Genomic DNA, 20,514 nt, shown 5'->3' on the forward strand with positions numbered 1-20,514 from the left:
TACTGTAAACTTCATGAATGTACTACTGTTACATGTTACACTCATTTTTGTGTGCTTTATTGATTATTCATGCCTTATTTCTTCAAACTTAATGTAGACAAGTTTTTTGTACCCTTCTTAAGTTACCGAAAATATGGATGTGACTGGATGCAACAACATTTAAAGCTAAAATGAAGTTATGCTTTAAATTTTTAAGCTGTTAATTCCTCAGGTGATGTTGGTCAACAGATTGGCTTTAAAAAACTGTTTGCTTAAGGATTCATGACATGGTGGAACATTCTGACCATGAAGGGTTCCCGCTGTTGAGCGATTACGGGTTCAGAGTATTTTTCATGCTTATGCACTTTTTTTGGCCAATGTCTGTTTGCTTTTTTGCTATGCATAAAGAAATAGTGGTATCCTTGTTGAAATGAAATATCTTGTTTGTTTGTTTTTAAACAGGCACCATATACAGTATATATTTTGTTTTAAATGTAATGCAAAATTGTGCATGAAGATTGTGCCTGCAACTTAATAGGTGTAAAATTTGTAGATCATAGCCACCAAAATGTAAGCACTTTTCCCTCTGTTTAAAAGCATGTCATTTTTTTGTGTGATAAAGTGATAAATTATTTGAATATCAATTCAACCATGTTATTACTTTAAAATACTGTTTCTATCACCCAAATAAAACCTCGCTCTGAACTCTTCCCCCAAGTTTCTGTTCAAAAATTGTTTTAGTTTATTCATTCTGGATTTACAGAATTTTTTTTTTTTTTTTTTGTAATAACTGATGTAATATAAACATGCTTGAAGTAAAATCATGGTTATTTTAACGCATTTCATTTGTTGGGAGTCTTTAATTTTTTTCAAAATAATTTTGTTGAATCTCAACCTGGCAAGAACACAAAATCAAAAGATTTTGATGACAATTAGGCACAATTCCACAAGAATTGTCATTAATTGGATGTAAACCCTTTTTTTTTAAAGTGTCCTTGTTTCACAATACATGTAGATCCTGTAGTACTAACTATAAATTATGCATAATTACATGCAACTAACCCTAAAACCAATCCTAACCCTATAATAAGTACATGTAGTTAATTATTATTAATCAGTACTTAAATTACATTATAACACGACACTTTAAAAGAGTGTCACTTTTAAAATAGTTTTAAACGACACTTTATTTTTTTTAAAGTATGTACGCATAGTACTAGTACTAGTGGCATTTACTGTATTGCTGATTTTAGATTTTAATTAAATTCTTATTGTAAATTTTAGATATATTACAGTAATCCTTTAGTAGTAGATTGCAGTAATAAGATTAATCACTAAGCAAAACCTTGAGGTAGACCATCCAGACAATATTCAGAGTAATAAGCATTTTTGTCAAATGTTCTTGTCAGGTGTTGTGAGACTCGCCTGTAATCTCTGTGAAAGAAAAACAATTATGGGAAACATCAATGTAGAAAACTTTATTACAAATAGATCTAAATTTGATAAAAAATAATTCTATTTTTTAAACATTTTCAGGAAAAACAATGAAATATAACAGACATTATTGTCATGAAGCAGAAGGCTTCACATTCACAACAACTCACATTCATCTAAAAATCACAGCAAATCTAAAGTGACAAGTTAGATTTTTGATTGTACAATATACTTGGTCCTTCACAGAGTGTGTGTAACATCTATTTAGCTTGTCTAAGGCCATAAGAAGCAGATCTGAGTGAAAGCAGTTCATTTGCACCAGGTTGGTGCGGTAGAATCACACATAACTGATAAATATTTGACTCATAGCATGTGCTGTTTAGACAATCAACATTTTGTGTCAAGATGAAAATATTATAAAAAAAAACCCTACCTGAAAACCACTAAAAAGTGCTGAGGTATATTTGCAGACACAGTGTTTTTGTCTAGAGTTCTTTGGGAGATCAGTCTCGGTGTTTTTTACATTGTAGCAACAGACTCTTGGGAGTGTGATGAAGTGCTTTGGTTTATTTCTCGTCCTCTGTTTCCATGTAACACAGGCAGAGCTGCTCTTTTGAGAGCAGGATGAGTGAGCTGCCACTGCAGTGCCAAAACACAGACTGGACCTGGAAACTGCCTGTGAGGAAACAGAGGAAGAAGTTAGACTTATCCACACAACTTCCTTTTATGCAAGCAGCTTCCTGTATAGCTTATGGGGTAACATTTCCGAAAACAACTATATATGATGATCAAAAGTTGTAAAAATGGCTGATTATACTCAAACCTGTGTCTGTATATCAGTTACATTTGATAGAATTGCTCAGGGATGCACTGATATAAAAAAATCTGGCCAATACGAAAAGTTGATAATTATGACTGATAATTTCATATTTGATTAACAAGTTATGGCATATAATACAAATATAAAATGTAAAAAATAACTACTTTGTCTGCATAATTTAAACACTACAAATTAAAATCAAACATCTGAAATTCTACAAGTAAACTTAGGCATCACAAAAATGGATATTTATTTTGAGATGTTAAAGATTACCTTTAAAAGCGTTAATAAATTGTAATAATAATTATATATAATAATAATAAAATAAAATTTAGATAAAGAATGTATAATTAAATATCCAATATTCAAGGATACCAATTAAATTACAGAAAAGAAAATCCAGATTTTTATTGATTGTGGTGATTAATAAATTAAATTATGGAACATTTTCATCATGCTGGCTTTGTTGGTATTTTATAAAGCATTAAGCAACGAGAGGTTGTACATTACAGTGATTTTTCCATGGTTAATGTGCAAAAATATCCGCATCTTTTGCGTCGGTGGAAATTTACCATCCTATGTTCAACTCCATGTGGTGAGACGTGTCAAATATATCACATCAAGCCACTTACAGCGAAAATATGAGAAATCATGATAGTTCGTCTTCAGGATTTTGTGACTGGTGCAGTACAGACTCATTTCGTTTATGATGCTGTGACATAATGCCACTAATATTGTGGGGAAAAAAACTGCTAAATAAATCTTGTCATGGAGATTTTTTTTTTACATATACAGCAAAACTGTTTTATGGCCAGTAAAATATATATTTATAGCAGGCAAATTTACCGACACTAGCAGGTTTGGCATAAAGTTCATTTTGGACAATATGTATATATAGCTTCTAACGGTCCTATTTGCTTTATTATAACACACAGAACTGTAAGTGTTGTTTAAGCAATAGTGTAAAAGCTTCTTTGAAAGTAACGTTGAGTCAAGAACTGCGGTGAAACTGGATCCATACCTTCAACTGGTACATTCACAGACACACAGCCAGCTGGCGACCACAGATAAACTTTGGTGTTTCCGGTGCAGAGAGCCAGCCGGGGTCTGTGTGGGTCCCAGACGAAGCAGCGCACAGGACCCGTCTGTTCCAGGACGGCCAGCAGACCGAGTCTCTGCATGTCCCACACCCACAGGCTCTGAGGCATGTTATCTGACAGAGGATGGACACAGCGTCAGCATCTCAACAACAACATGAAGCACAGTTGTTAGGACATCTGAACAGGAAGAGTAAAGTCTGTTTAATGCAGGGGACTTTCCCAGGAAGCCAGGGCACCAAATGGCTCTGAAAATGCGATTCAGGTTGGCACTGGCAGAATGTAATGCTTCTCATAATGGCTATTGTTGCCAAATGGAACAAGGGGCATGAAGATCAAGATGAACTACACAGAAAGATAAAAAGGAAACGTTTCTGTGAATTGTAAAATTGTCTCCGGGCCTGGAAAAGTAATGGAAATCAATAAAATCATAAAAAGTAGTCAAACCTTTTTAAGGCAAGACACTACAGGCAACACCACTGTTTTTTCAGGCACTGGTCAATTTTGAGATTTTGTGCTGTTTTGCTTCTTTCAGACTAATGAAAAGAAAACATCAAAAATATACATGTATGTGTTTATTCTATTACACTTTATCTGTTTACATCAGTACATTTCAACTACAATATACTCTTTAAAGGCCATTTTTGCATTATTTCAACTTTTTTCCCTGCACTGAGCCTGAAATCTCTACTTCCGTAGCCCTTACATAAAGCAAATTCTACATTCTAAATGTTTTTACAGGGTGCTATGTTCATATAACTATGGAAGCTTGTTTCCTCCACAGAATAAAAAATTAAAAAGGTAATTGTGACTTTTTATCTCACAATTCAGTCAGAATTGCATGATATAAAGTCATAATTGCAAGATATAAACTCGCAATTGCGAGAAAAAAGTCTGAATTGTGTGATATCTCTTCTTTTCTCAGAATTGCGAGTTTATAACTCGCAACTCTGACTTTTTTTCTCATGAAACTTGCAATTGTGAGATAAAAAGCCGCAATTATCTTCTAAAATGTTTTATTCTGTGGCGGAAAAAAGCTTCCATATATAACTAACCTGATATGTATTGAACATTTTATTCCTAAAAATGGTGAAAACTTTTTTTTTTTCTGATTTATGGAGTGATTAAAAGAGATTTCTAAAATCCATTCTGTAAAAAACGTCAACTTTAATATGTCGACAAAATGAACCAATGAATTTTAAACCTGGCTCTATTAAATGTTCCGATTTCTATTCTGAAAATGTATGCAAATTAGTGCATATTTAATTAGATAATGCCTCATATTTGAACAAAACATTTCAGAACAAAAGTACTGTGATTAATCAACTAGGGAAAGTATAGTGATATCTATTAGTTACATTTTGTAAATTAGTTACATCTGTAATGTCTTGCCTTGAGTGAATATGTTTGTAGTTATGCACAACTAGAAATAGCTCTTTGTGATCTATCAATGTGTATACCGTAAATCTGCACGTAGTAATCCAAGTCATGGAAATTCATAAGTCGAAAGGTGGGATCCCTGCTTGATTCACATTCAGGACTCATGATTGTTTCATGAATACACAGCCTCACCATTCTTCGTAGCAAGGTAGCGATTATCAGCACTGAAAGCCATAGCAGAGACGCCGATTTTAGGGTTGGCACGGTCCGGATCGGGCTTGATTACTAGCACCTGGGTCGGCAGTTGTGTGATCTCATCTGAAACAAGATATTGAAGTCTATCTGATCAAAATGTAATAGCATTATTTTCAGTTTATTACTATTTCCCCACCTCTGTCACTTAATTGTGTGCATTAATGCTTAAAGCATTTTTACAATTTTGTAGGTTTCTTACACCAACCATTGTCATATCTTCAGTGTTGGGGAAAGTAGCTTTTAAAAGTTATCCATTGCAATATCACATTCCTCCCTAAAACAGTAACTAATTGCGTACTTAGTTACTTTTTATGGAAAGTAATGCCATTTCTCTCAACATGGGTACAGGAGAGGTGTCAGTCAATAAATGGAAAAACAAGCATTACTTGTTTGAAAAAGTAACTCAGATATTTTGTTGCAAAAATGCGTTACTTTACTAGTTACTTGAAAAAAGTAATTGATTACGTAACTTGCTCTACTTGTGATGCATTACTCCCAACGCAGCATATCTTGATTTTTTATTACCATTTTCCACCTTCTCTATGATCAACATGCAAATCTATATAATAAATCCCAAATTTATAATTCTGAGAATAAAGTATTAACAATAAAAACAGTATATATATATAAATTAGGCTTACTGTGCTCAGAAATGACAAGAGCTATCCAAAATTGCTACAAAAGCTCCAATCTGATTGGCTGGCTTCAACAAAACTTCTGTGGTTAAAAAATTAAGTACACAAGTAATTAGTGCAGCAGTCTAAATACTAATTACCTATATATTTATCTAGGCTACTAAAAATAATAGTTACATAGTCTTAGGTCAATGACCAGAATCTAGTATAATGTATATATTAATAAAAATAGAAAATAAATGCAATTAATTTTTAGTCTTAAAGCTTTAGTACTATTTGTTGTACTACTTTTATGTCAATTTTAATTTTCAAATAATCACTGAATTTACTCTAAAATATATTCTGTTAATTACCAAAAAAATGTGGCTGAAATATAGCCTGGACATCTTTTCATGAAACATTAAGTCTTGTCATACGTGCTTGTCCTTCAGACAAGTAAATCGGTCATTCACTTTAAAAGTAAAAAAACGTAGCTTTTCCTGAAAAAATAGGATTTTCTGTGTTGTAAATATAATTTATTCTGAAGCAATATTCTCATCAGTGTTCTATCAGCACTGGCATATTTAAATCTGCCTATTTGTGCTATTTACCCAGAGGTGGGGTGTGACGAGATCTTGTGCCACGAGATCTCGTTATGAAAATGTGACGAGACGTCTCGCGATATCGCCATGATGGAGCGTGAGGGTGAAATTAGCATAGAATATGCCACCGCTACGATTACATTACCTCCACTGTCGTTTTGCAGAGTCATGTAATGTGATCAAATCACAGGCATGAAAACGGGTCAGGGGTAAAAACGGTGAGAAGGATATACACCCCCCCATTACAATATACCGCTCGTTTTATAACATTGAGGAAATGCAGAAATGATTTAGAAACACAACAGCAGCTACATATAGAAAATACCCAAACATTTTTTAACCATCACTTTTTATCTCAAATTCGTCAAAATCACTGTCTGTATCTGACAGGACAGTTAACATTGCAAGCTAACTTACTCAGGCTTGCTTTCCGACGTGCCGTAACTTCTTTGTTCGTTGGCATTGAATCCAGTTGTCAGACTCGCGGTGTAAAATACTTTTGAAAACAATTCTGCCCCACTCTGACTCGGATTGGCTGTCAGGTATCGGCATTAGGAATGATTGTTTTTTAAGTTTTTTTTTTAAAGCTGCGAAGTTTATAGAGATATAGCGGGTAAATGTTGACCACGTTATAGAGATATAACGGGTAAATGTTGACCCCCCCCCCCCCCCAAAAAAAAGAAAATTCTCATTGGATCTGCACAAATCACGTAGGTGACCCATTTTGGTTTTAAAACGGCGAATTTCGCCGAAAGGTGAGGAGTTTTCATGCCTGAAATCAGAGTCATTCTCGTGTTTTGGTGATTCCCTAGTCATTTTTTTGTTCTTGACAGTATAAATGGGCTACTTGTTCGGTTGGGCAAGTAAAATTCTCTTTCACTTGCCCCTTCAAAAGATCCACTTGTCCCACTCGACAAACGTTAACGTCGAGCCCTGCACAGTCATATGTTCATTTGCTCAATGAAACTTACACTTGCTCTGTGTGCTAAATAGTGAATTATCCACAGTCAGCTGATGAATAGAAAGATCTTCACTGCCCACAACAGGTCTTTTCTCCACTTCCTTAAATACCACCTAGAAAAAAAAACGGTATTCGATTATAAAAAAAAAGACAGATTTTTTTTCTAGTTCGCATAAATTTTAGACTTTGTAAATGTAAACTCAAAATCTAACATTTTCATAATGGTCTAGTGTGCAACCTAAGGCTTGTTGAAAAAAATATAAGCATGTGGCGACAGTTCTGCAAAATTAGATTACATTGCTTTGCATGTATTGTGACACTTTCAAAGTGTAATGTCCAGCGAGTGGCGCGAAAAGTATGTTGGTTGCAATGCAAACAAGTTTACTATGTCAGAAAAGTCATACATATGAAGCTGGTTATGTGATGCAAATGTTAAAATGTATTAAAATAATGCACTATGGTAAAAGTGTTTTGAGGTCATAACATAGTATTGTGCAAGGAACACATGAAAATAAGTGTTTTATTAATCGATCAACCTAACTAAAATATTGCAAAAATATAGGCAAATACATTTTCCAATGAGTTAAGCCTGTAAAAGTGCTGTTTAAAAGTGCCCCTCTTATGCTTTTTTTGGATTTTACCATTAATGCAGAGTTTGTGAATGTAAAAGGTCTGCAAAGTTTCATGCTACGTTATTGTCGCTCAAAAGGAAGAACCGTTTCTGAAATGCCTGAAACGAGTCAACAGTAATTCCAGTCTTAATTCTTGTGCGAACCTTTGTAGGTTTGTGACACATTTGCATAATGCCAGCCTATGGTCTTCACTGGCTGCCGGTGAACGTCATCTACTCAAACACAGTAGTTGTAGCTGAGGCCTGGAAGAGTTTGGTTCGTGTTGAGAAGACACTGTCTTCTGTGGTGCCAAAGCAAATCCACTTTGCATGCACTTTAAAAGGTTGAGGACAAGGGCTCGAATTAAAGGGATAGTTCACTTTGAAATTAATTTTTGATATGTTTTAGCTTACCTCAAGGGCATCCAAGATGTAGGTGTCTTTGTTTCCGCAGTAGTTTCAATTTTGATATTTTTAGGTCAAACCGTTCTTGTCTGTCAGTCATATAATGCAGGTCTATGGTGACTTCCTCAAAGAGCATGCCCAGAGAAGTCCAAATTAAACATGATCGAATGACTCGTAAATGTAAGTACACATTGATGGCCTAAGACACGAAACGAGCGGTTTGTGTGAGAAAACGAACAGTATTTATATCGTTTTTACCTCTTGTAACCACAGCCACGTCCAAGTGATCTGAGGGCGCGGGCGCTTCTGTCTGTGCGTTACAAGAGGTAAAAACGATATAAATACGGTTCGTTTTCTCACACAAACCGCTCGTTTCGTGTCTTAGGCCATCAATGTGTACTTACATTTACGAGTCATTAAATCATGTTTAATTTGGACTTCTCTGTGCATGCTCTTTGAGGAAGTGACCATAGACCTGCATTCTATAACTGACAGACAAGAACGGTTTGACCTAAAAATATCAAAATTGAAACTACTGTGGAAACAAAGACACCTACATCTTGGATGCCCTTGAGGTAAGCTAAAACATACCAAAAATTAATTTCAAAGTGAACTATCCCTTTAATGCTGTAAAATCGACGTCATCGTTACAGTTTGTGTATCAAGTGCTGAGGAAGTCTCCAGAGCTAAAATTCAAATATGGTAATGGCCGTTTCTTTTCTGATTCACGCTGTAAGCGGTTGACCAATCACAACAGACTAAGCCATCTGACCAATCAGAGCGGAGCAGGCTCTCGGAAAGAAGGGGTTTAGAGATAGGGACCGTTTATCGAACACAGTGAGAAAACAGGTGATGCTGCAATGTATATTATGAGAAAATGATTTTTTTTTTTTTTTTTTTACCTTGAATGCATATAAACCTATTGTAGGAGAACTCCAAAACAAAATAGCACAATAGGGGCACTTTAAAGTAAAGTTGAAAGTCCCCCCCCTCCCATATAACAGTCCTCCCACCCGCAGACATGCGCTCAGGAGAAAAACACCTACAGCTTTGGTGTTTACGATGGTGGCTGGATGCTCAAATTCTGTGATCTTCTTCCAGGTGATGTGATTCAGGATCCGAACCTGATGGAAAGCCCATCAAAACTCTCTTTTATACACATTATATAATATTAAACAAGATATTTTCCCATCTGTTTCTTTAATAGATTTCCTACCTTTTCATCATAGCTGCCAACAGCCAAGAACTGGCTGCTGGGACTCCACGAGACAGACTTTATGCCGAGAGACCACTCGTACGCACTGAAGGAAGACAGCAAGCGGCCATCCAGCGAATATAATAACATTTTATACTGCGGAGAGAAACCGATAGTTAATACTTCAGAATTGTATTAAACTAAATTGCTTCAATGATAAAAAGTCCAATTCTGTTTATCAATGATGAGAGGCATTCAAACCCCTGTCTGTGTCAGACAGTTTGAGCATCAGTCGTTCACAGAGCATTTGATGCTTATTGCGCTTACCAAAATTAAGCTCCAATTTGAGTGGCTGGATTTAACAAAAATTCTGTTTGAAATGACGTAGATTGCGCTCACAACTAATTAGTACATCAGTCCAAATGATAATTATAAAGAGTAAATCTGCACATCCAGGCTACAAATAATAATGAATGTTATGTAGTACAGTCAATGACCAGAATCTGTGAAAGAAATCTTTTGTGACCATGAGCATTGATTTTCTTTACCTCGAGACTGTTGTCCCACACCGCAAGCACACAGCCGTTCGGAGACCACTCCAGCCCTGCCAGATCTTGAGTCTCGCTCTCAAAATGCTACAGACAAAATGGAAAAAGTTTTTGCAATAATTGTAAAGTTTAAGTAATATTTGTTGTACTGCCTTTATGCTGATTTTAATTAAATAAACAATCTGTATTTACTATAAAATATATAGTTATTTAAAATTTAAATGTTTTCATGAATACCCAAAAAGGTTATTTACAAAAAGTGATAAAAATTAAATAATAATAATACTAAATTTCAACGAAAAAGTAGTAAATATTAAAATAATTGTGCCCCAAACAAAGGGTAGTTCTTTTAAAACATTACAAGAATGTTTAGTAACACTTTACAATATGGTTTTATTATTTAATGCATTAACTAACATAAACTAGTAATATACAGGTTTTTTGTTGTTGTTTTTTTTTTTACAGCATTTACTAACCTGAGACAAATAGACAAAAGGGCAGGAGATTTTAGGAGAAAGAAGGGTGTGAAAGATCAGCACCTGCTGTAGGCTGCTTTTAAACCTGCTTCTCCTGCTTTTCTGGAGCAAGTGTGCTAACCATTAGACCACAGCTTTGACACAATTGCATACTAGCTTAGATAACTGTACTCACTCTGAGAAGATGCCAGTCATCACACACAAACACACTGATGTAGTCTTTACACTCCCGTCTCTCCGCCAGAGCCATGTAACGGCCATCTGCAGTGAAGTCCATACCTGAAACACAATTATGCATTTAAAGCCTAAATAGTCAACCATATATTCTATAGATGTGTTTCATGAACTGACCGGGGCACTGTTATAGTATCCATAATATAGAGCTTCCTACATTCCATGACGCTTTGTGCGAATTATGGGAGTTACTTCCGTTAAACTGTAAACAATCAGCTAAACGTTCGCTCTATGAACACAATAATAAGGATTTTCAAAAACTGTGAACAATGAGATGACATTATTCTACTCACCCTTCAACCATCAAACATTAAAAGGAAATTTAAAAGTGTAAAAGCGTTAACAAATTACTACAACAGACCATGAATAACACCAAAAACTTGATTTCTGCAGCAATATTGCGGACGTGTTCAAATATAACGGATTAATAGATGTACATATTGTAAAATATAACATAACCTTAATCAAAAATGTTCATTAACTTTAGCATTTACTAGAAACATTCCAGTAAACACTGCTAATAGGGGTTAGAAGTGAAAAGGGGAGACAATTCATTTTTAAAGCATTCGTGAGGATTTGTGGAGAAAAACAAGAGATTCTTAGTGCATTCCAGTGAATTATTAATGGGATATATCGTAAATTAAATCGGGAAAGCAGACCACGAATGCGCAGTATAGCTATGTTGTCCTTTTTTATACTGTTAGAAAACAAAGGAAAGCCTGGTTTCAGTTACTGTAATAGCAAAAAATACATCATTTGACAGTTACACTGCCATTCAAAAAATTGGGGTCAATTAGATTCTTTAAAAATAAATTAATATTTTTATTCGCCAAGGGGTCAAGGATGCTTTAAATTGATCAAAAGTGACAGAAAAGACATTGTTACAAAACAATGCTATTTCAAATAAATGCCGTTCCTCTGAACTTTTCTATTCTATCAAAGAATCCTGAAAACGGTTCAAGTTTCCACAAAATATGAAGCAGCACAACCCTTTTCAACATTGATAATCTTAAGAAATGTTTCTTGAGCAGCAGATCAGGATATTAGAATGATTTCTGAAGGATCATGTAACACTGAAGACTGGGAGTAATGATGCTGAAAATTCAGCCATTTTAAAATATAACAGACAAGTCATTTTAAATTGTAATAATATTTCACAGTATTACTGTATTTTTAATCAAATACACTGAAAACACTTTACCCACCAAAACATTTGAACGTGTCTTAAGTGTAGTTAGCTCATTTTTGTTAGTAGCTTGTGGTGTAGCAAACTCCTTTTTCAAAAAGTACCATGATTGTTGTTGAACTACTTTACATGAGCTACATCGTCAACGTAGCTTCCCCAACACTGAACGGATGTCAATTATGTTATGAATGGAATTGTGGTCCATAACTTTGACCCATGACTGCACACAATAAATGGCTAAAATCGTCATAATTCACTCTGGTAGACTGACAACACAATGCTAGCACAGAAGCACCTTTCAACACAAGTTTTCCATCAGCTGATCTGAAGGTTACAGCTCATTCCACGAGCGACAGGGGTGACAGATGACTGAATCCACACATTATATGAACCTGAAGTGTTATGAGGACTTTGTGCCATTTACCAGCTGTCTGTGAGAGCTCACGCCTGGCTAGACGTCCAGGGACAAGACTTATATTACAGGTAAATATTCTCACATGATTCATGCTTCTGTGACCCTGTCCTTACATCTCCACTCCCACAAACAGTTTATAAAACTAGCTATACCCCAGACTAGTTCAGACACTCAATGTCTGCACTTACTCGCATGCACTCACCTTTCTGGCAGGCTTTAGGATACTTGATGTAGGATACGGATTTTGTGCATAGGGACCAGACGGTGACTCTTAACTGTGAAGATAAAGCAAAACGATGTACGTCAGACGTTGGGTCAGAAGTTTAATGGTGACCTGCCACTGGACTGCAGATGAAAATTCAAATTGGCTAACTCAGGTACATACATTAAATGGTCAAATGTGTTTAATATTTTACATGGTCCCTTACAAATATATATATATATATTCCATAAAACAAGGTGGATAGAGATTCACACTGTCGAGCTCTTACAGAAAAGTCCCAAAAAGTCAAAAAAAAAAAAAAAAAGAAAGACAAAGAAAATATAGCTGCTAGCCTAAGCATTTGCGTAAAAAGATATTATGTTTTAATTAGCAAGCATGTAACCACTCTGATAATAGATGGAAAAGACTAACATCAGAGAGGAAAAAGACCACTTTTTACACTTTCAGGCCATTTATCACTGAAATATAGCGTTTTTTGGGGGGTTTTTTTACCTTTTAAAGTGTAATAGCTCTACTTATGGGCCGTATCTATGATCGGTACGGTATGCTTGGAACCTCAACAGAGGTGGTACCATTTAAAGTGAGTCGAGCCGTACCATACCATTCAGTGGAAAAGCGCCATTAGAGACCATGAATCGAAATTGTTACTTTTTTTGATAATTATTGACTATCAGACTCCAGAGAATCTTGCTGCACTGGTAATATCAGACACTTGAGCCTACGCCTAACGGTTTAGGAGTTATTATGAGTGATTTCGTACTTTTCACTGCTGTAGTGCCAGTCAAGCCAATCGGGGGCAAGCCTTGGTGACATTGTAGAAGGTGTGAGTACTACCAGCCCTCACAAGTCTTCAAAACTCACGGTTTGGTCTGCCTGATCACTTTTAGGGGAGAATGCTGATCCTTGGAAAATTTAACAATGACAATGGGGTTTCAGTGCTACGCGCTTGAACCCCTAAAAAAGAATTCTTCATGCAACCTGTGCATAATTACAAATCTTCTATAGCCATACGAATGTTTTTTGTCTAAGAACAGACCAACAACTTAAAGGGATAGTTCACCCAAAAATGATAATTCTGTCATAATTCAGTAAACTGGCCTGGTGTGAACAATAAAGCTCTGCTCAAAGTCTGCTGATGCCAGCAGCACATACAGTATTAGAAATCTAGTATGTACTTGCCACCTTCATATTGTTCAGTTGGAATCCTTTAGGTGGCACCCTAGAAAAGCAAGCTGACTTGAATTGTCTGTGATTTCAGTCTTTGTCAAATTTTCAAACAAACAGCCATAAATATGTACCATTGCCTTTCCCAACTTTGATAAGCTGCTTTAAAAATGACCGTTGCAAAATGACTTTCATAAACACTGCATTGTGTTAACACTAGGGATGTGCACGAATATTCGAATTTTCGATCTGTAATTATTATTCGAAAAATAAAATACTATTCGAATTTTACTACGTTGCTTTGCTGGCCGTAAATGCAGTGAATCCATGAGAAATCCCAAGCACTAACTCGCAATTATAATTAAATGCACTGGGTGGCGCTGTGGAGTGTGTTAACAAGTTGTGTGTATTTGATCACACAATGTTGTCGTCTGCCTCGCGAAGTTTGGAATTACTTGAAAATGATCTTACTAAATGGAATTACTTTTGATCGAATTAACTAATTAATCTGAGTTATAATATCATCAACACAATGAGAAATCAAATCATGAAATCCAAACAGTCGAATGAGGAAAGATAGCTGTCTATCACTGCATTCACGACTGCAGGTAAGCGCAGCTGGACCCCGCGTGATCCGAAATGATAACTTATCTTATAGCAAAATGATTTTGAGACATATACTTCCTTTAGGTTTCGTTGAGGGAGACAGGTTTAAGAACAGAAAACGCAAAGTGCTGTTAGAAACTTAGAACACTGTTATCTTTGTGTCTGAAGCGTCTGTCAGCAAAGCGCCTTTTCTCACTCGAGCATAAATTGCTGGCGGCGCCCCTGCATGTGGATATCGTTTTTCTCAATAAAAACGTGAAACAATATAAACACGATAACCATATGCTGACTCGTGTGTGTGTGTGTGTGTGTGTGTGTGTGTGTGTGTGTGTGTGTGTGTGTGTGTGTGTACGTTCTGTACGATATCTGGCGCAATCTGCTTTATTAGGCGTTTTTTTCCGTTCGCGCTGCTTAAGCATGCTTTTATTAATGCTTTTGTTTTTTATATTTTTTGTTTACACATAGGCCTACTGTTTAATGTTTTCAACTAAAAGAAAACTTTAACATATATTGTAAGCTTGTTGTGTATATTGCCTAATTGTAAGCTTGTTCAGAAATGGTGACAAAAACGTGAAAAAAAATTTAACTTAAAAAATAACGTCTTTTTCATTAAACGTCATTTAAATAAACGAATATTCGAATATTCGATTTTTATGAGCCCGAATATTCGAATGCAATATTTTTGAAAAATGCCCATCCCTAGTTAACACAGACAGTGTACTGTTTATTTATGGAAGCCTGTAACAGAGACGTCAGACGGAAGACACAGACACGTGTCCAGTCATCATTCACCCTCACACACTCTAGACAAACAGCAAGAATTCCAGACACTTCATTCCAAGTGCATGGTGAACACACACAGCTGTCCATCATCTCAACACATGTCAGTAATTCTTGGAATCAAGTTTAGGCGACAGACGACTATGCTGGCACTCAGCCCAAGTGTAATCCAGACAAACAGACAGAAAGAGAGAAGAGAAAGAGATTTCATATTACACTACCATTTAATAGTTTGGGTTCAGTAAGGTTTTTTTATTAAAGAAATTAATACTTTTAATTAGTAATGATGCATTAAATTTAGGGTTGGGTAAAAAATATCGATTTCTCGATATTAATCGATTCTCATTTTTACGAACCGATATCGATTCTTAAATCTCAAGAATCGATTAGTCATCCTGTCTTCATTTGATGAATGAATGGAACATTGTAGCGCGCATCCCATCCAATAAATCGCAATAATCTTTGTGCTTTGTTACTATTGATACTAAATAAAGTCTCAAATTTCAAATTAAGTCCATTTTCTTACGAAATTCAAAAACACAAATACCGTTTTGGCGCTGTGGCGTGAGATCGCTCTGGCGCAGCTCAGCTCAAGAGAAGCAGCAGCGCGGAGCGCACATGATCTCCTCTTCTGCCTTAATAATACCAGTTACAGCGCCAAATAAACATGAACGAGCATCTGAAAGTGTGTTAAAAGATAGAGTACAACTTATCGAAATCCGTATCATGTCACATGGAATCGCTCAATCAGTGTTTCAACCGTGGAAAGACGTCAGTAAAACAACTTGTAAACAATGTCATGTAACGTCACATTTACCTCAGAAAAACCATATGTGACCATAAACTCGTTAGTCAGCTAGAAAAATGAACTCTAAAGAGGAGCATTTTGCTAAATATATGCACCATATTACATATTCATTATAATTTTTAATGTTCTTCGATATTTAAAGCATGTTTGAATAAATCTGGCAAGTTTTTATGACAGCCACCATTTAAATGTTTATATTTCATATAACTTTATTATTATAAAAATAAATAAAAGTGTAATTTAAGTGTTTGTATAGCTACAAATCAGTTAATTTTTACCTTCAATATTATAGTAGGCAATGAAGCCTAGTAGGCTACAACTGACTCCCATAGTATACACAGCATTATTTAGTTAAGAGATTTGTTTTCCTTGAGAAAATTTGCCATGTATTGTACCTGATATCCAAAATAATCAATATTGAATCGAAATCGAATCGAATTGCAAGCTTGTGAATCGAAATCGAATCGAATTGTGCAATTTGTGTCAATACCCAGCCCTAATTAAATTGATCATAAGCGACAGCTAAGACATTTATGTTACAAATATTTATATTTCAAAAATTGAAATATTTAGTTTTTTGGGGGGGAATTTCTATTCATCAAGTATCCTGAATTTTTTTTGTGTTTAAAAAAAAATAATAATAATTCTCCATAAAATTATTAAGCAGCACAACTGTTTTCAACATTGATAATGAGAAGAAATGTTTCTATCTTGAGCACCAAAAAACTATATTAAAATGATTTTTGAAAGATCATTTGACAAGACTAGAGTAACTGTAAAGGTCCTTGCACACTGAGTTCGAAATTTTCGCACGTTATAAATTAAAAACGACCTCTTGTTGTGTCAATCACATTTACACACTGTCCCCGAAACTTTCGTACGTTCTAAAAACTTTTGGATCGGGTTCGATTTTCTGCATTTTCCGCATCCGTAGCAAGAATTTTGAGAAGTGTTTTGACAATTCAAAGCCACCGAATGACGAATACAAAAATTTCGGACTCAGTGTGCAAGGACCTTAAAGCTGAATTTTCATCTCAAGAATTAATTATGATTTAAAATATATTCAAATAGAAAACAGTTATTTTAAATTGTAATAATGTTTCACAATATTACTGTTTTTTGTTTTGTTTTTTATCAAATTAATGCAGACTTCTTTAATCTTACCAACCCCAAATTTTTTAACAATAGTGAACACGGCCATTTTTAATTTATGTAGATAGAAACAATAACAAAAAATACCATGGTATTTGTCTATTGGTCCAAAATACAGTGGTATAATTTTTTTGTTCTTTTTGTATTTTGCTTCTCCGGTTTTGCATTATTAACCAGATCATAAGAACATTGTATTCTGACTGTCACCTCACAGAATTAACCAACAGAGTTGAACTCAGTCCATGGACTGTCTGTTATTTTCAGGTCTTCCTTTATGGGCAGCAACAGTTGACACGGTTCAGAACGGACTCCTCCTACCGCCATACTTACATTGAACTCAGTGGTGTTGAGTATGTGTCGCCCGTCAGGACTCCAGCGTGACGAGACTAGTCCAATCGAACCCTCGTCTATCTTACAATGCCAATCCGGCTGCTCTAGAGACCAAACCTGAGAGGGAATAGAGAGAAACACAAAGGCCCTTCACTAACAAACATATTTGAGTCCTGTTGCCTTGTTGAATAGCTCAACATGAAGGACTGGCGCTGGCTTCCTTTACAAAGGTAAGGTAATTTAGTATGTAAATTAAACTATAGAGGAAATTTGATCTGATTGTTGAAAAAGTGAAAATTAACATTATAACCTAATATTTAAAAGTTATTAGAGGAATTCTTAGGCTGAAGCATGGGTTATTTGAAACCCTAAGTTTTAAAATTGCTGTCTAGCCCGTACCATTTGTGCTCCAGACGTGAATGAGACCTCAAATCATGTGTCTTGTTTAAAAACTGTGATCTCGATTCAAACACATACGCGATGTTATTTCTAAATGACAACAAAATTGAACCTTTACAAGTATGAACACAGCGAACATTCAAATCTGCATTTATTATTTCTGTGCTACAATAATTCAAATTATCACATAAGTACTAGGATAAAAGTTTACCGTTCGGATATAAACACGGTAGCGGTATCAACATAGAGTAAATACCTTTTGAAAGAAACTAGATGCTTCAAATACGCCAGTAGGTGGAGACAAGTGACTGTTTAAAATGCATGTCATCGAATCATTCATTCAAGAGATTCGTTCAAATACACTAGCTATGTTTGAAATCGCCCGCCTATTCCCTGAATAATTATCACCAGAAGAGATGCCGCATTTGTATGTGCTTGCTGCTTAATAATCATTTGAAACTTAGCAAACTGGCAGCTCCAGTATGTATCTAGAACTCAGTCATGGAAACTAGCATGTATAAACCTTAATTAAACAATTTAATAATCAATTAAAAAGGAATGTATATATGATTGATATTATGCTGTATCCACATTGGACCAGCGGTTTGGTCTATCAAAAATCTATCAGATTAAGGTATCTCAGGAAGTGAAACTAACATTGGATTAGGACGTGCCTTGCGTCCTAATCCAAACGCCTAAACGTCCACTATGGTTTGGACACAAATACAAATGGCCGTCCCCTCAAATAGTGCCCTATTTAAGGGTATAAAGGGGTGATTTCGGACACAGCAACTGATTCATCCGGTAATGAAATGAAACAAATGAAGTCTTTATGAGTGAGACATTGAATCATTCACTCAAACCGATTTAAAAAAAAGAATTAATTCAAATTCATTAAACATTTTAAATAGACTGCAGCAATTAACATTTTGTCAGAACCTCTAGTAAATGACATGTAATTTCATAGAGTTGTCTATTCAGAATCGTGATCTCTATTTTAAACTAAACAAAATTTTGATTCTCAATTTATCCTGAATCGTGCAGCTCTAGGAGAGGTGTGATATTACTTAAAGACTGAACATACCCAGACTGAAAAGTAGAGGTAAAAGTGCATCAATAAATGCAATGGGCAACTTGACATACCTGCACGAGTCCTCTTTTGTACATGGCACAAAGGATGAAGAGGGAGTCAGAGGACCACTCCATGTGCATCACTTGGTCCAGGCACGTGTACAGGTGCACGATCTGAAGGGTGTTGATATCACGCACCACCAGGCGGTACTGAACACAGGTGGCCTACAAGCCCAAATTAAATGTGGTGATTAACAAGAAACAGTAAGATCAGTATAGACTATGATCAGAATAGTATACCACTGGTATACTATTCTGATCATAGTCATCATTTTCGATGTATCATCTGATAATGTTGACGGCTGTAAGAAAAACAACTTTACCAAATATTTCCCATCAGGAGAAACTTTGCACAATTGATTGGATTGCTTGAAGACCTCTGAGAAATTCATGCTATTGGAAACAACAATAAATTATTGATTACTCTGTGACTGGAAATACAAATATGAAAATATAACTATGAATTAAATATAAATATATTGACTACTGTGTTGTTGCATACTTTAAAATGCTGCCAGTAACATACTACCCAAATGTTAAGTTTGCACAAAGAGACACAAAGACTGTGCCAAAAACCTAGTGAAAAAGACCTCATTCTTCACCAAAAATCAAATCAAATAAAGTAAACATAATACATTTAGTAAAAAAAAAAAACTATTTAGAGAACATTAAGATTTTAAGATGTAGTTTTTACTTTTATTTGCAATTATCATTACTCCCAATGGTGATTGATTCTTATCAGATTCTCATTACTAAACTAAATCTAACATCAATCATCTGTCCAGACAGACATTTTATTATAATCAGTAATCACAATAAATCAACAGAAAGGCAGTAAATCTACATATTTTAAATGTACTACAAATAATACCATTATGCATAAATACTATAATGTTTTTTTTTTTTCACGGTACAGTACTGCAAATTCTATTTTTATTAATAATAGGGGGGTGGGCACATGAAAATGTCACAATGAAAAACAAATCTTAATGTAAAAACATTTTGCGTTGTGCTAAATATAGGCTATGTATTGATAATTCGGCACAACAACGGCTAACTTATAGTAATTCATGAGATTCACCCAGGTAACGTAAGCTGGTAGGAAGGTTGTGCTTTAAATATTTAAGACAAAACCTATTCTTACTTTTCGATCATGACAAATCCTGAGTTTACTACCGATATGAATATATTGATTACTTTGTAATGATGTTAGATATTTGGAAACGACTAGCATAATCATCCATTCATTATCTTTTGTCAGGCTTGGGAAACGTTAACGGCTCCGTATCAGTTTGCTCACTAAAGTTAAACACTGGTTACACGTCTAACGTCTAAGTTAACAGAAGACTCGTTATGTGCGTTTTAACAATTTACCTTTCAGAGTATTGTAAGTACTGATCCGAAGAGTTTATTGGTCAGTTATTAAAGACCTGTGCAGGATAAAAACAAAAAGACACTCATGAGAATCAACTGTCTCAGCCAAGGAGGAGCGCTAAAGAGGTCTCAACCGAATCCCTTAATGTTTCGGAAGTGACGTTTTCGAAAACGTCATTTTTGTTGTGCTGACGGCCAATCAGCGCCGCGCTTTATTGTAGGCGTAACAGTGGAATTGTGGGAAATGGTGTTTCACCTTGTCTATTTTCTAGTATGCACTAGAATTAACAATAAATATGGTTTACTGAGTAGTTTTATGACTTGTTTGTTTTGAAC

General features: G+C 35.2%; 1 protein-coding gene across 1 annotated transcript; it reads right to left on the reverse strand.

The window, feature by feature from the left end:
• Positions 1–1,715: 1,715 nt before the first annotated feature.
• On the reverse strand, positions 1,716–20,312 carry wrap73 (WD repeat containing, antisense to TP73). The gene is made up of 13 exons (XM_056246802.1): positions 20,179–20,312; positions 19,128–19,197; positions 18,817–18,969; positions 17,275–17,391; positions 12,414–12,486; positions 10,552–10,655; positions 9,901–9,987; positions 9,374–9,508; positions 9,204–9,281; positions 7,153–7,255; positions 4,903–5,028; positions 3,255–3,446; positions 1,716–2,089 (listed from the first exon to the last, which is right to left on the reverse strand). Exons 2-13 carry the CDS (start codon positions 19,194–19,196, stop codon positions 1,980–1,982), a joined length of 1,347 nt encoding a protein of 448 aa, XP_056102777.1. The 5' UTR covers position 19,197; positions 20,179–20,312; the 3' UTR covers positions 1,716–1,979.
• Between the last annotated feature and the right edge of the window lie 202 nt (positions 20,313–20,514).

The sequence above is a fragment of the Rhinichthys klamathensis genome, unplaced genomic scaffold (assembly GCF_029890125.1).
Source record: "Rhinichthys klamathensis goyatoka isolate OS25496 unplaced genomic scaffold, OSU_Roscu_1.1 h1tg000040l_1, whole genome shotgun sequence".
In the NCBI taxonomy this organism is placed as follows: Eukaryota; Metazoa; Chordata; class Actinopteri; order Cypriniformes; family Leuciscidae; genus Rhinichthys; species Rhinichthys klamathensis.